This window comes from Alligator mississippiensis, chromosome 11 (assembly GCF_030867095.1).
Source record: "Alligator mississippiensis isolate rAllMis1 chromosome 11, rAllMis1, whole genome shotgun sequence".
Lineage (NCBI taxonomy): Eukaryota > Metazoa > Chordata > Crocodylia > Alligatoridae > Alligator > Alligator mississippiensis.
This window is the reverse complement of record NC_081834.1, coordinates 22,094,881-22,111,063: the sequence shown is the minus strand read 5'-3', so window position 1 is coordinate 22,111,063 and position 16,183 is coordinate 22,094,881. Positions and strand designations below refer to the sequence as shown.

Genomic DNA, 16,183 nt, shown 5'->3' with positions numbered 1-16,183 from the left:
TTTCTGGACCCTCTCAAGTTTTTCCACGTCCTTACTGAAGTGCAGCACGCAGAACTGGATGCAGTAGTCCAGCTGCGGTCTCACCAGTGCTGAGTACAGCGGGAGTATCACTTCCTTAGTTTTACATGGGATGCTATGGTTGATGCATGCCAGCATGTTATTTGCCATTCTGACCATCGCCTCGCACTGACAGCTCATATTCATGTGATGGTCAGTCAGTACCCCTTTCTGCCATGGTGCAAGTCAAGCTGTCACCACCGAGCCTGTATGTATGTTGAGGGTTGTTTGCCCCCAGATGGAGCACCTTGGAAGCACTAAACTTCATTTGGTTCCAGTCTGCCCAACTCTCGAGCCTGCCCAGGTCTGCCTATATCTGCAACCTATCTTCTAACGTGACCACACTGCCCCATAACTTGGTGTCATCTGCGAACTTGGCCAATGAGCTTTTCACTCCCCCATCCAAACCATTGATAAAGATGTTGAAAAGCGCTGGCCCAAACAGAGACCCCTGAGGGACACCACTGGCCACTTCGTGCCAGGATGATGCAGATCCATTCATGAGAAGTCTCTGGGCCCTAGCCTGTAGCCAGTTTCTCACCCACTGAACCATTGAGCACCTGAGTCCACAGTCTTCCAGTTTTTCCACAAGGATATTGTTGGCTACTAGATCAAAAGCCTTTTGGATGTCTAGGTATATAACGTCTACCTCATCTCCCATGTCCAGGTGGCGAGAGACCTGTTCTTAGAAGAAGATGAGATTGGTAAGACAAGACCTACCCATGACAAAGTCATGCCAGGCTACAGTAAAAGCAAGGTTACAGTAAAAGAACAGAGTTTAGCAGGAGAGCAGAAGTCTGGCCTTTTTTGAAATAGAGAAACCCAGAAATTGGCAGGCTAAATCATATTTGTAATATCTTTTCATTCATTTTTTTATCCTTAACTGTTCTCAACCTCTCTAATATCATGTGGCAGAGAATTCCATAGAGCAATTTTGCATTATGTAAATATAATCTTTGGCTTCATTTGGAACTCTTAAACCATAACACTAAAGTGCTTTTTTCCCTTTTCATTAATGCAATATGAAATATTAGCACTAGGATTCAGAAGAATTACCTTATTTTAATCCACATAGTGTTTCTAGTATAACATTAGTCCTCTTGATTAATTTTATAAAATATCTGTTCACACTGCACTGGTTATCTGACCATATTGTACATTGAAACTGAAATGTCTGATCCTGCCACTTCATGCTGACTTCTGCTTTCCATGTTTTTATTTTTAGTGCTATAGGTTTTCACAGTGCTAAGTACATACAATAAAAAAGCCCGAGGCTGAATTGATTCAGTCTTTGCAGGTTAGTTTAAGATGCAGAGAGTAAATTGAAACAGAAGTGAAGAGACATTTACCTTTGATTCAAGAAATGCAGCCACACGCCTGCAGTGGCTCAGGCCAGCTGCCGAGGGGTGCTAGAGCACGGCTCTCTGGTACTTAGCCAGCATGGGCTGTGTGTTAGCTTCCTCTTCCTGCTGCCTCTGAGGTCTCTGGGATTTGCAGTCCAAAATCACAGCAGCAGGATTCCGCAGGGTTGCTTATCGCTTCCTTTTCCTACTTCCAGGTGCCTCTGGGATATGTCCACAGTCACAGCCAGCAGTAAATTTGAGTGGGGCAAGGGGTGTTTAACCCACCTCCCTGGCCTCAGACCCCAGCTGGGGTTTGCCTGGTGGGGGCAGTCCCATTTCTCCCCCCCTGCCTTTTCTGCCTGCAGACTAGGCTGCATTCCCAGCCGGGCTTGCCCTCTCCATTAGTCAGCCAGCCTTCACTGCTCCAGTTAGGGACCAGAGATGTAGGGCCAGCCCTGCTCTCTGGAGCAGACAGCACAGCACAGCCCAGCCCTGGGCTGCAAAGCATGCTGGGATGCTGGGGGACTGTGATTTAACTTGAACTAGGAAGGGGTCTGGGACAGAATTCTGACACAAATCAGTTACCCTGGTTTGACCCAAATCACTTAAACCTGGTTGAATGTAGTATCAAACTTATCTTAAACCAGTTTCAGCCATTTTAAAACTGGTTTATGTGCACTGAGCTTCTGTTCTGCAACAAGTTTAAACCAGTTTCTGATCACTTAAACCAGTTTATGTGTAACTTCTGTCTCTAGCCAGTGTGTCTGTGCATGTAACACCATAAAAACTTAAGTCACAGGATCCATCTGTTCTACTATGCAAAACTCTATCACCCATTTGACTGCATTCAACATCATTTGGATATTTTGGGTAGTTCTGTAGGTGGTCTGAAATAACATTTGTTTTAATTTGAACCTTAGGAGTTCTGAATGTTTAGCTCCTATCCTTTCTGGATGTTGAATGTTGAAGTTGAAACCCAACTTCCAAATGAAAATTATATTTAACATATTATTAATTGATGGTATTTTTTCAGATACTGTTTACACTTAGTGAACAAAAATCCTATGTTTTTTGATTCCTCTTTGGGAAAACTAAAGGCTGTTTTGAAATTCAGATGATCATGTCAGATGCTAATACAGATACAAAAATCAATCTCCTTAGCTAGTACTTCAGAGCATTTAAAAAGAGCATTTTTTAAGAAGTAAGTAAGTAAGTTTAGGACTCAGGTATGTTTTCCACTATTGGTGTTGCTATTATAGAGATTTCAAGCATAACTCAACCAAACCCATAGGTTTAGCATTCTATAAACTCATCAGCTCCCAGCCAAAATATTTTTTAACGAAAATATGCAGGATGTTAATGTTTTTGGCAAGAAAAGCTATGAAATTTTCAAGTGGTATATCCCCAGGCCTTGATTTATTGCCTACTGAGAAAAATCTTTTAGCCATAGCTGCTTTCTGTTTCTTGCAGCTAAAAGTTCACAGAGGATGCTGCAAATACTCTCAAACCCAAATACTGTACTCAACTTCATCAGAAACACTGACCTGGTCCTTGACTGTTCTGCAGTCATAGATAAAAGGCTGTCTGGGAGAGCTGTTAGTACATTTAACTTTGTTAATTGGAATTAGTCTGGGAAACATGAGCTTCAGGAATCAAATGTCTTAGCTTAACCTTAGCTTTTTCTTCTAATATCTTAGTGGAGAGCTCTAATGGATGACTATGTATTATATAGTTCTTCTGAGGAATTGGGAATATAAAATACAGTTTCAATCAAAAACACCATTTTGTTTTTTTGTCAAGGATTCAGCCAAGATAAATGTTTGCATCCCTTCTTGGGTTGAGAAATTAAAATTATTTATTAGCCTATTTAGACCAAATAAACTAGTCTTGGAGGAGACCAAGGCATTGATTCAGGTCTAGTGGTTAAAACAATAGGCTTTGAGATGGATATGTTCTGCTTTTGTTTTCCTCCTGACTTGCGGCATTACTTTAGATAAGTACCTGAATGTGTCTGCTTTTGTTATTCAAAAAACACCGCTTCAGTTTAGGGCAAAGTAAACCCCCCTGTTGTGTACACTTATGTCTTAACCTACCCTCTCCGGTGGCGGGGAGGGCGAGCTGCCAGTGGTCAGACCAGTCCCCGGGCTGGGGGGGGGAGATGTGAGGGGCTGGCAGTGTGTCCCCCACCCCCCAGACAGCACCCACCTGCAGGCACCCAGCTCAGAGGGAAGGACTGGGCCCCCATGTAGCTCTTGCAGGCAGGCAGGCTCCAGGGGGGGAAATAAAAAAAGATCAGGCTTGCTGCTTTTTTTTTTTTCCTTCAGTGGAGCCTGCCTGCATGGGCTGCCTGTGCAGCCCCTAAGCCACACAGGGCCCGGTGCTTTGCTCCGTGGCTGTAGGACAGCAAACTAAAACTCCTTGGAGTATTAGTTTGCTGTGCCCAAAAGTCATTTAAGATGCATTGTGCTGCTGAATGTGGTACAGTGGCTAGAATTAATGTGCAATACGCCACCAGTGTGTGCAAACACCTACTTCATTAAAGTGGTGCAAAAGCATTTAACCCACTTTAAAGTGTCATGCACACATACCCAGACTTAACTGATTTGGGTTAAACTAGTTTATGGAACTTCTGTCCCAGACCCCTTCCTGATTTTAGTTAAATCACAGTCCCCCAGCATCCCAATATGCTTTTCATCCCTGGGCCAGGCTGGGCTGTCTGCTTCAGAGAGCAGGGCTGGCCCTGCCTCTCTTATCCCTAGCCAGAGCTCCAGCTGGCTGAGAAGGGGGTGGGGGACAACAGCCGAAGTCTGCCTGGCAGGGACACAGCAGCATTTACCAGGCTTGCCCCTGCCTTGCCCTCCCCTCACCACTCACTGCTCAAGCAGGGATCCTACTCCCACCCTCGCCTCTCACGCATGGACCCCAGCGGCATGGTTACCCCCATGTTGGCTAAAGCTGACAGGTGTCTATGTGTGTGTGTCTCCAATTTCACTGGAACAAAGGCAGACAGAACAGTATCTGCTTAAAGTTTTTTTTTTCCTGAGCAAGCCAGTGGCTTGCAAATGCTTTGCAAAATGTCTGTACCCTGCGGTAAGAAGAACTTGAACTAATGAGGGAAAGGCTTTTGTTTTCCTGATGGGCTAATAAGCTTTGTGTTATGATAAGCTCTCTGCTGGCTGCTGGCTTGTTTCAAAGCCAGAGGCATCTCACACCCTGAAACCCTTATATCAAAGGAAGTTTCACTGTGCAGCGATTAATAATGTTGGTGATTGCCTCTACGCATCAGTTATTGAGCCTGGTTAGAGTGCAGTTTCCCCATCCCAAAATCTGTCAGTGTTCAACAGGGGACAGAGAGAGGTGTGAGAAATGACCTAGTTTGCAGTGAATGGGACCGGTCAGTGCTATCAGTCTGAGATTTAGGCAAATACGAAGCACTAGCTAGCAGGGTAATACAAATGCATACAGTCCACACAAGCAGCTTCACCTTCCCCTCCCTCCTCCACCCTTTGCCTCAGAGTCCTAACCACGGCTGGGGTCTGGCAACACTCCTTGCCCCTTGAGCTGCAAGTGGCGGAAAAGCCGGGTGAGGGCTTGCTTCCCCTTCCCCCTCCCCCTCCAGGCACACCCTGGCTGAGGACTGTGCAGGCCAGGGTGAGATTTTAAATCCTTTTCAAAGCAAAGCATTGTGCTGGGACCTGGCCACACCCTCCTCTCAGATTAGTACTGTGGAAGGGTGGCCTCACTATAGTGCCCCCTGGCTTCTGGCCTGAGCCACTGCAGGGATGTGCCTGCATTTCCTGAATCAAAAGTGAATGTCTAGCCACTTGCAGATCGGTTCAATCTGTGCAGGTTGGGCTAACCTGCAAAGATTGAAAGAATTCAGGCTCAGGCTTTTTGAATGTCTGTCCCTAGCCTTTGAGACTAAAGGGACATTTAAAGATTCTTAGAAGCTGGTTGGGCACCCTTATCTGCCAAATCACATTTGGATTGTCCAGTTGGGCTTCTGTTGGAGGTAACTTTTATGAGTGCTGAAGGGTACACAACTGAGATAAGATCCCCCTAGAACAAAATTTTTGTGCCCACTGTTTTAATGGATGAGGTGAAATATCATTTCATTGTCTTCATTTTGGAATACAGTTGGTCTGTGTTAATGTTGGATGAGTTAAGAGATAAGGAAGGCATGTCAGAGGAGGCAGGGAAAGGGACAGCAGGAGCAAAAGACTGTACAATCTATTCCTTCTTTCCTGAGTGCTAAGGTACCCCTTCAGCTGTAGTTCAAGAACCTCAGTCAATTATGCTTGTATTGCAGTAGTGTCCTGGATCCTTTAATCAGGGAACATGTCTCCATTGTACTAGGTGGTATAGGGATAAAGAAAAAAACATATCTACTCAGAAGAGCTTGTACATGACTGTCAGCTAGGATGATGCAGGTGGATGAAACAGTGAAATGGGGTGGAGAGGGTGAGTGAACAGCACTGCAGTGGAATCAGGTTTCTTCCAGCAATCTGAAGTAAAACAGAACTGGAAACTGTTTATTGAGAACTGTTATACTGAAAAAGTTTCTGTGGCTTTGGGGAGGAATCTGAAGAGTCCTGGAGCCCTTATAAAAGAATGTAAACAATTTGAAAAATCCTCCACAAAATACTTCCAAGTCTTTGGAAAAATAATTCCCATCCTTTTTCATGGTATTTGTTTTCTTTCAGTGAACTGCTTTTCAGAGTTTATTGGAAGGATATGATGTATAAATACCCTTTCTCCTCCTGTTTACGGTTAGAAAGGAAAAAGCAACATAAGAAAGACATGGATTCCAACAGCATTAAACCACAGGAAAATTATGCATGAATACATGCTTGGCACTAAAGGCAGGGATGAGACTCTTCTTCTTGCCTATGAAGGATACCCTGTCTTGGGGTCATAGAAGTTTTACATGTGGTTTGGAGTCTCTTTAATAGCCGTAATTAAATTCTAAACCAAACATTTTTGGTGACACTAAATGGCAAGCTGGACAGTTTCCTGATGTCTTACTCATGTATTTTTTGTACTTGCACATTACTTATTTCCTTTACGATTAGGTAATGCACAGGCTCCCTATGCTACTCTTGAGCAGTTAGACTCTGCTTAGCAAAATGATTTGTCAAACTGGACTGAAAAACCTGAGTGGGAGGTTGCCAGTTAGAAGGGGAGAAAAAAACCCCCACATCCTGAAATCCTTGTGTCATCAGTGGAGGGGGAAGGGTGTTGAGAGCAAACATCTTTCCCATTTCCAGTTCCCTTTCTGTCTGTAGAATCTCTACTCTGTCACCACATGGGGACTGTTAGACTAGAAGAGAGGTTTAAATACAAATAAGTAGATAGTGGCTCAGAAGTGTATATATCCAAAGTATTTTGCAAGCACACATGCAATGTCACCTACCTGAAAAAAGAAGCTATAGCTCTGTCCACCGATAGCTGAACATATGGCTGTCCTCAAGCCCATGCCCTTTGACTACTTACACCAAAAAAAGAGCCCCTGAGTTCAACCCATAGCAGTGATCCATTTCATCTGTGGAAGCTCTGCTGAACTGCATAGTATGAAGTTGAAACCCCCATTGACTCTGTGCTTTCTAGCCTACCACTCTGTGAATGTTTAGAGCAGGGGCGGGCAACTATTTCAGCTGGAGGGCCACTTCATGAGTTTTGGTGAGCTACTGCGGGCCACAGGGGTAGCCCTCCCTCTTGACAGGTGCCCCGCCCCCTGGTAGCCATCTTGGTACTGGAAGTCCCTCCCCCTAATCTTTGTCATTGGAAGTCCCTGCCCTTGGCCCAGAAGTACTTCTTTTTCAGAAGCGGGTTTGCCATCTTGAAACCAGAAAAAAAAAATTATCTCCTAAAAACCTAACATCCACAATAACATATTTTAATTTTATTTAAAAAAAAACTTTTTTTTGTCCTGGTTTGTGTGTGTTTCCATTGTGTATATAGAGGTGATTTCATAATAGCTCAAAATGAAGTCTTACTCTTGTACATTGCGGGGGGAGAGGGGTATGTGTATGGGTGGGTTGGTGAGTATGGGGTTTGTGTGGGGCTGTGGGTGTATGTTGGGTGTGGGGGAGGGTTTGGCGGTATATGTGGGTGGGTATGGAGGGTTTGTGGGGGGGTGTTTGGGGATGTGTGGGTTGGTATGGGGTTTGTGGGGTGTATGGAGGGGGAGGGTGGCTGGGGGACATGGGGGTTAGGGGAGGGTGGCTAGTGCATGTGTGTGGTGGGGTGTATGTGGGTAGTAGTGAGTGGGGTTCTCCCCCAAAGACCTGTGGGTGTGACTGGGGGGTGCGTGTTGAGGGGTGCAGTGTTTGTGGGGGGAGAGGTGTGTGCATGTGGGGGAGAGTGTGTTTGTGGGTTTCCAGGGGAGGGTTTGTGGGTATGGTGGGGTGTGCATGAGAGCCCCCCTGTGCACCCCATAGTGAGTCAGCACCTGGCCCCGCCCCACAACAGCCCACCGCCAGCAGCACAGCCCCAACATGCCCCGCACCTGCTCCGGACTGACCCCAGCAGGAGTGGATCAGGCAGATGTATGCGCAGCCCTGACTTGGCTCCCACCCCTGCTCTGCACTGCCCACCTGTGGTGTACCCTGCTGCCCCTGGGCACACAGTGGGGCTGGAGCAGCTCTGCGCTGGACTGCCTTTCTAGGCAGCTGAGGCGGCAGCAGTTGCTGGCCCTAGCCCCGCAATTCTGGCGGGGACCCATGTGCAGCCCTGACCTGCCCTGCGCCTGCTGCAGACCCGGCTGCTCATGCTGAACAGCCCATGGGCCATATTTTGCCCACCCGTGGTTTAGAGCCTACTTTTGTGCTGCAGGCCTTGTGCTACAGGAAGTCTACCAAGAGCAGCGTCACAGCTTTCTGTCCCTAACTGCCTACCTTAGATGTTAGGATGAAAGAGGCAAGGCAGGAAGAAAAGGCAAAGTTTTTGCTTTTGTCAAATAACAAGAAGCACAAGTGTACCCCAGAAGGCCAGACGGTCAGTACTTAATTTTTTTGTCCCCCAATTTTAGGTGAAACTTGTGCTGTACCAAATGATGATACATTGGTGGGAAAAGTGGATGAGAAAGCCAGTGACCACCACCCCAGAAAAGCTGGTAACCCATCTTAAATATGATGCATTAAATAGCTATTATTAACCAATTTAGGTCAAGGATAAGGCCAATCTGTCTTTCTCTTTTAGAATGTATCATCAAGTCAATAGGAAGCCCCGTTCAGATGGCTAAGATACAGCAAACATTTGGAACTTGGATGCAGGAGCCTGCAAACACAAGTGATGAAAGAATTTGGCTCACAATGCATTTTTCAGGTATGGCAAATACAACTGCAGGGATCAAGTGGATTAATAATTTTGTCCTGTGTTTGTTCCCTTTTACTCTTTTAGTCACATCCATGTACTTTGGAAATATCCTATGTAAAATTGACTGAAGATGCACTTTTGTGGGAAAGGCTGTTGTCCCACATGGAGAAATGCCAAAGACATGATTGCAATGTGGAGGTCACTTTTTAAACCCACATATCAAGCATATATTTAAAAACAATCATTTGCTCTCAGAATATAGCTGGACATGCATCTTGGTTTCCTAAGGAGAGTTTTAGCTGGTGCTGGCTGGAAAAATTCTCTCCAAGGAAATTTTACGTGTTCCATCAGCTAAAAAGTTGTTAATTGTGCATTTATTCATGGACAACACTTTTAAAAAACAAAAACAAGTGTAAAGTAGACATTTTTACAGAAAGAAAAAAACAATTTTAGTTGAAAACCCAGGAAAAAAGTAGGAAAATTTTTCTTAGTCCTAGTTGGTGGGATTTCTGGTTACTTGCTTAGGTTTGGGGGTGGTTTTTTTTTTTGGTATCATTTTCCCCCTTGACTTCGTTTCCTAAACTGAGGTTGCTGTGGTTAAGAAAAACAGCACGAGAGAAAGGAAAAAGCATGGAAATGGCCTAGGTTCTGAGTGAGGTGTATTTCATGTAGAATCCATTTCCAATCTCCAGTTGAATGCTATCAGTCTTCCTGCAGTATACACATTGTACAACAAATCTTGATTTGGATTTAACGGTGTTTAGGCACCTACCTCCCACTGAGAACAATGGAATTTAAGCACCTAAATCAGTTTTAAGGATTTGGATTTTGTTTCATGCGTGTTCTAGCTCTGAGGCATGTTGAAAGCATGGCTATAATTTTTAATGCGAGTCGGGAACTTGATTGTCACGCTTTTAGTTGAAGCAGGGTAGATGGGGCAGATAAATAAACCAACCAGAGGACTTTTCTTCCCTTCCCTTAGGAAACTTTATAAAAGAATATGAAAATTCAAATGCACTGCTGAATGACAGCTACAAGATGATTAACCTCACAGGGATCTTTTATGGATGTGGCCATGCGATATATAACCACTGTCTGTACTACCAAAGAGGAGGGACCAATCTCATTGTGAAGTAAGTCCATCTTAACCTGGTGGAGGTGTGGCATTCCCCATAGCCATAAGATATTATTAGAGGAAAAGCATGTATATAGGTTAGCATGGTGGAGATTAACTTCAGGTGGCAAAGCAGCAATAGTTTATGTAATGTTTTATGTTTCCTTTGGGGTTATTGTGGGCAAAAATGAGAGGAATGGTCAGTGATATCTAACTTGGTATCTGGTACTAGAAATAGGTCACAAAAACCCAGGGCTGAAATCTTAATCTGTAGTCCAGATGTTTAGTTCCTCCTGATCTTGTGGGGTGGGAGAGGTTTAAGGAATTATTTTAGGCGCCTCTTTTCTTGGCGTGAAGTTGCATTGCACAATTTTTAACAAAGTTTTAAGCTACAGACCTTTTGGGTCCCTCTCTCATCTAATAATGGTGATGTTTAGAGCACCTGGGCTGCAAGACTGATGATGTCACGTGCAGAGGTGGAATTTGTGATATGTAACTAGAAACTCAGTTGTTAACAGGCTTTTGTCCTATGACCTGTACTGTTCTGAATAGTATAGTCCTCAAACCTGCAGTTTGGACTCTTGCAGTGAAGTCAGAAGTGGAAACTAAGGACTTCAGTACATTTGAGGATTTTGGTGGCTTTCCTCTTGGTGTTTTTCCTCTTGCTGTCCATGAACTACAATGGAGAAAGTAAGGCATCAAATGAATGCAGAGTGACTGCATGAGCTGGCAGATGTCCTTGAGGAGTGCTGGCTTCATTGTCTCAATGCATGTCATTAGCAAGTTCTGGGGTTTTTCCACCACATCTGAACCTGGTGAGGCTTGTGGAGATCATGTTTATCTTTTCAGCTTTTATTGAGGCAAGCAGGCAGCCAGTGCAAATCAAAAGTATAACCCAAGTATGTGGGAAGAACCAAACACACAGGTGAAGGGTTAGTTTGCACCTGCTTTTTATTTGAGTCTGGTGTCAGAGCCAAAAACATCACCAGGCTTTGATACTTCTTTCCAGGCAGATTATAGTCTCTTCTTACTAAATCTACTTGGGTGCCAAAGAATGAAAATAGGTTATGGGGATCACACATTGTTTCTTCTGCCAGAGATACTTGCACTTAAATTCCATCAGATCCTGTTACAAGAATCAAACATACTTCTCTAAGCAGTGTAATATGATATGGAGCCTAGTGCTAAAGCTTTCTGTTCTAAACTTACCTTTTCAGATATCATTTAATTTCTCTAAGAAATTTTCCTTCTTCAGTGCAGAGGAGAGTGTGATCAGTGGTGGCAGATTTCATGAATTCTCATGCTTTTCTCCAATTTTAGTTGGAATAAGCTCTCCTAAGGGGAGGTTTTACACTTGTTTCAAGTAAAGAGCTGGGGAGTAGGCTCAGATGTTTTGTTCATAATGTGAATATTGTTCTGGTGATGCACATTTGTGAAGGATGAAGGTTTTGCAACAAATCTGAGTTTGGCTGTTTACCTCTGGCAGTTCTCTCCCAGGATCACACTGCCTACACTGGGAATGCTTTATTTCTCTTTTGTGCTTAATTGAAGAGAATATTTGCAGATTGCTCTCATATCAGACTGATGAAATGCTGCAGTGTATCATGCTATGGATCCCAAAGTGGAAAGGTTTTAGGAACTATTCCAGTTATACTTGATATTGCTTAGCTAGATTAGATAATCCCCTACAAGGGGAAACTCCACATAATGGAGAGGGATGTCCTAAGTTTTGTTCAGTTTCCACATCATCGTGTTGTGTCTGTCGGGCGGGAAAGAAGCAGAAAAAGGCAGTCTCCATATGCAGGCCTTTTGTAGGTCTGACTCTGTAGAGTTTGTGTACTCCAGCTCTGTATGGATGTATAGCTCCTGCAGAAGTTGTGCTTCCCTGGAGTGGACTTCATGTTCACCTAGGCAAGGAGATCAGCATGGCCTGTTTTTAGGAACAGAGAGAAGTAAGTTGATGATGGATGATCATTAGTGTGTGCATTTCCCAGAGGCCCTTCACCCATGGAGCAGTTTCACAGGAAGCTCTCACATTGGGGGCACCTATACACATACCCAATGCCTGCTCCAATTCATGCTAATTGGCTCCAGCAGCCTCAGTGTCTCATGTATTCAGCGTCCCATGCTTCAAAACGGCAGTGGGGGTGCTTTAACTAAAGCTCGTTTTATGAGTTTTAGTTAAAGTGCCCCTGCTACCATTTTGAAGCATGTGAAGCTGAATACAAGAGACGCTGCGGGAACTTTAATAGAGTGGCTCCTGAGAGCTGCACTAATTAACCCCCTCCCTCCATCCCCCACCTCCAGAGCCTATGTAAAGACACCCTGGGAGAGCAGTGCACCTCTCACCCAGATCAGCATGGCCTCCCTTAGAAGCAAAGGGGAATCATCCCATCTTCCTTTGTTGTAGGACTTGGAGTCATTCTAGGTTCTTGTGTTGGACGTTGCAGCTACCTGCATACTTGGAGAAATGATGTGGGCAGTATTGTTAGGTATAAGTCAGACTATCAAACATGTTCCTGGTATCAAACTTATTAATCAGAAGAATAAAACACACATTGTGCTTGCCAAAAACGCTATCATTCAGTGGTTAAATACAAGGTGAAAATGTGTCTGAGTAAAAGTTCATTACCCTTTTGGATTAGAGGAGCTCTAAGAAAGTTGCTGAGCGCTGTTTGCAGATTATCATTTTATCATCAAGGAATTTCAAGGAATAAAAACAGTTCAGTACTTCAGAAATGAGACAGTCAGGCTGCCTTGACAGAGGCTGGAGTTGGGTCAGAATGTTGGCTGCAAGTCTGGTCTTTAAAAGAAGAGCTTTTATTCCTTTGATGTGCTTTGTTGATCAAAAGCTTTTCCAAAAATCATTCTGTTTAAGTAGGGGGGAGTTGCAAGCCTGGTGGCCAGCCCAGATAGTCTGCTTAACTCTATAACATTTTCTTGCTTCAGTTCCTCCTCAGCAGAAAACTGATTCCTGCATATGGTTTCCTATTATCAGTTTGTGGCTTCTCCCAGCATCATTTGCAATTAACTTGAGGGACCATTACATTTCTCCTGCAAACTTCTTCCTCTCCCGAGCTGATTTCTTTCATTTAGATAATCGGAAAAGATTTTGTAGGCTAGAACAAATCCTTTCATAATCTTCCATGTTGTCACACAATGTGGGTTTTGTCTGTTATGATGGTGTTTCTGGCTATTTTCTTTGCTCCTTCTAGCTTGGAAGGTGTTGTGAGTGTGTGGAATTGCTCCTGGGGCATATCTCAGGGACTGTCACTCATTCATTCCCCTTGACCAAGATTCCCACTAATAGCTGCCCACTTGCAACTAATATAACCAGCCACCAGGTATAAATAGAAGGCTAAATATTTATCGTTTCATTTCAGATTTGAGCTTGATACAGGATTGTTCAAAACACTGAAAATTGAAAATGCTTTGCATCATGGTCGCAACTACCTCTTTTCTAACTCCAAGACATATTTCAATATAGCAGTGGATGAAAAGGGTCTTTGGATCATCTACGCCTCAAGAATTGATGAAAATATCAATGTTGCGCATATCGATGAAGAGAAGTTCTCAGCCGTTCGGCATGTCAACACTACGTACCCCAAGTCCAAAGCTGGCAATGCGTTCATAGCATGTGGAGTGCTGTATGTTACTGATACTAAGGATATGAGAGTAACTTTTGCTTTTGATTTGTTGAAAGAGAAGCAGATTGATGCAAGCTTTGAATTACGATCTTCACAATCTGGTCTTGCTATGCTTTCATACAGTCTCAGAAACCAAGACTTGTATACATGGGAGAATGGCTATTTAATGACATACCCTGTGCATTTTGACAGCTGAGTAAGTTAAAAATGATATATCATGCATAGTGAAAAATGCTATTTAAAGCTCTGCGCTATATACATGGGTCTCTTTCCTTAGCATACACAAATCCCCCGTTGGTTAGTGACAGTTTGTGCGTGCTTAAAAGGGAGATTCAGACCTCTTGTTACTTAAATTATATAGGCCATTCTTGGCTTTATAGAACAAGGGTTTTAAATATTAAAAGTGATACACTATGTGTTAGGACAATTTTTTGTGTGTTTTTTCCCTACCATGCAGGTTATAATTACATCTAATATACAGTGATTATTGATTAATATACATTAATTATACACTACTGTATCCAGCAGTGCCTACTTTTAACCCTAAATTGCAGCTACTAGAGCTACATCATTTTCTAGTCAACAGTTATAATCAAGTAGAAATGCCTAAATAATGAGCTCGTGCACACATTTGTTTTTCTATCATTAATACCATGCATTGACTCTATGTAAAAGTTTTCTTTAAAATGCCTGGACATTGATTTTTGTACTAATGTACATATCACCATGACCAAAGTTATACTTTATTTAAAATGGTCCCATAGTTATAGGTCAAAAATCAGCAAGAAATTTTGAAATTTGGCAGATCTGGATAACTAGTCAATAACAGAGATAAATAGCCCAAGCACAAGTTATGTAGATGGTAACGTTACTATACATTGCTGAAATGTGTGAATCTATGTGCAGGGGGAGGGAGAGTCTGCTTTAATGGGAAATGGACGTGGAAGTCATTTTGGTTTCTTGTTTGGCCATAAACTCATCCTTCCCACTCACTGCATGTAAATTATACTTCTTTGTGGAAGTGTCATGTGTTTGCCTTATTGCACCTTCAGTGAATCTGGCCTCAATTTATGGCATACTTCAAGTTAGAAAAAAGAATATAATTTTGTATTGCTACAAATACAGTTGTGAAAATGTTTTTGGAATAGGAATAAATGTCCTGCTCACAGCGCTTACAGACTGCATCCTGTCACTTTATATACTTTGTGTTGGATTACATTGGAGTTGATAACAACTGCAGCTGAGCAATTATAGGTGGGAACTTTCTGACCTCAAAAGCTGGCCATTTTCAGGCTGTATTGAGGAGGGGCCTTAGGTGCTGATTTGCCACTTCAAACGTCCAGATCCAAAATTTAAATCCGAAAAATCTGCGCCTTACTCTGAAGGTGCCTTAATTTCTGCAAGTGAGGCTCCAAACACTCCACTTTGCAATCTCCCTTCAGCTAAAGGCAGCGTGGAATTCCCTAGTGGAGCCTGTTAACATTGCTCTACAACTATGGTAGTACAAAAAGTTGCTCAAGTGTGAATATGTAAAAAAACCCAAACAAACCTAACCTCATTTTTCAATCAAATTGGGTAGAACAGTAAGCATTCTCACCTCCTATGCTCACACATTAAATAGATGGGTTTTTATTAAAAGCACTTGTATAGTCATGAATTATTAGCAGTGATCCAGGTTTTGTTTCCCAGACGTAAAACAGAGAAGTGTGGATTTTCCCCTTTACCCAAGGAAAACAGATTTTTTTTATTTTAGTGGAAAAATCTGTGGATCGTGCACTTTTGCAAAGAGCTCTCTGCAGGTGGCAGAGTTCCAGCCTGCCAGGGGCTGGAGGGAGCGGGAAGAGGGTGGTTAGGCAGGGGCACCATGTGCATGTTCATGCATATGGCCATCAGGTAGCCTGGAGAGCAGCTCCTGCAGGAAAGTCTTGAGAGGGTTGGTGGATTGAGGCCCCCATAGGGAGGGAGGGAGGGAGTTGGGCAGGGCTGGGGCTGGGGAGTGTGTGGAACTTGGCACACAGGGCTGGAGTGTGTGGCTGCAGGGCCCGGGTGGGGAGTGGGAAGGGGCTTGTCCATTGGGCTGGCTCCCCACTGCCGTGAAGTTTCCAGGGGGGCTGGGGTGACCTGTTTGTGGGGCAGGGGCAGGCTGCCCTCCACAGCAGCCCCTAAGCCCTGGCTGCCACCTATGGCGGCTGTTGCAGTGGAGCAGACCATGGAGCCTGGCTCCCCCTCACGCTTGCTGCTTGCCTGCTGAGGGCGTGGGCAGGGGATGGAGCTGGCTTCTTGCTGCTGCACACACTCCCAGGGGTGGCAGGAGAGACCTGTGCCCCCCCAGATTTGTGGGCAGAGCAGGGGTGGGCTGCTTGCCCTGTTGCCCTCCCCTGGGGCCTCTGTAGCTCAGCTAGGGAGGCCTGGCAGAGCAGGGCTGCGCGGGAAAGCTCCTTGCTGCTGCAAACTCCATGCTACCCTGATGGCAGCAGTGAAGGCCACAATCCTGTGCTGCTGCTACACACCCCTATCCCCTGTCCCACTCCTGCCCGGGTCCTGTGGCTGTACATTCCAGTCCCCAAGCCCCAGACCCCCCCCAGCTGGGCAGCAGCCCCAGCCCTGCCCAGCTCAGTCCCTCCCCCCACCCAAAGACTTACCTGCAGGAGCTGCTTTCCAAGCTGCCTGGTGGCCATGTGCACTTGCATGCACATAGTATCCTT

At 44.4% G+C, this 16,183-nt stretch overlaps 1 protein-coding gene across 3 annotated transcripts in view; it reads left to right on the top strand.

Moving 5' to 3' along the window:
* Positions 1 to 14,655, top strand: part of GLDN (gliomedin) — a 42,243-nt gene extending 27,588 nt beyond the window's left edge. For all 3 annotated transcript variants that reach the window (XM_059714670.1, XM_006261068.4, XM_019477613.2), the window contains 4 exons: positions 8,431 to 8,514; positions 8,601 to 8,726; positions 9,700 to 9,850; positions 13,215 to 14,655. In XM_059714670.1, the coding sequence (XP_059570653.1) occupies positions 8,431 to 8,514; positions 8,601 to 8,726; positions 9,700 to 9,850; positions 13,215 to 13,674 (821 nt within the window). In that variant the 3' untranslated portion in view covers positions 13,675 to 14,655. The remainder of the gene's footprint in view (positions 1 to 8,430; positions 8,515 to 8,600; positions 8,727 to 9,699; positions 9,851 to 13,214) is intronic.
* Positions 14,656 to 16,183: the final 1,528 nt, after the last annotated feature.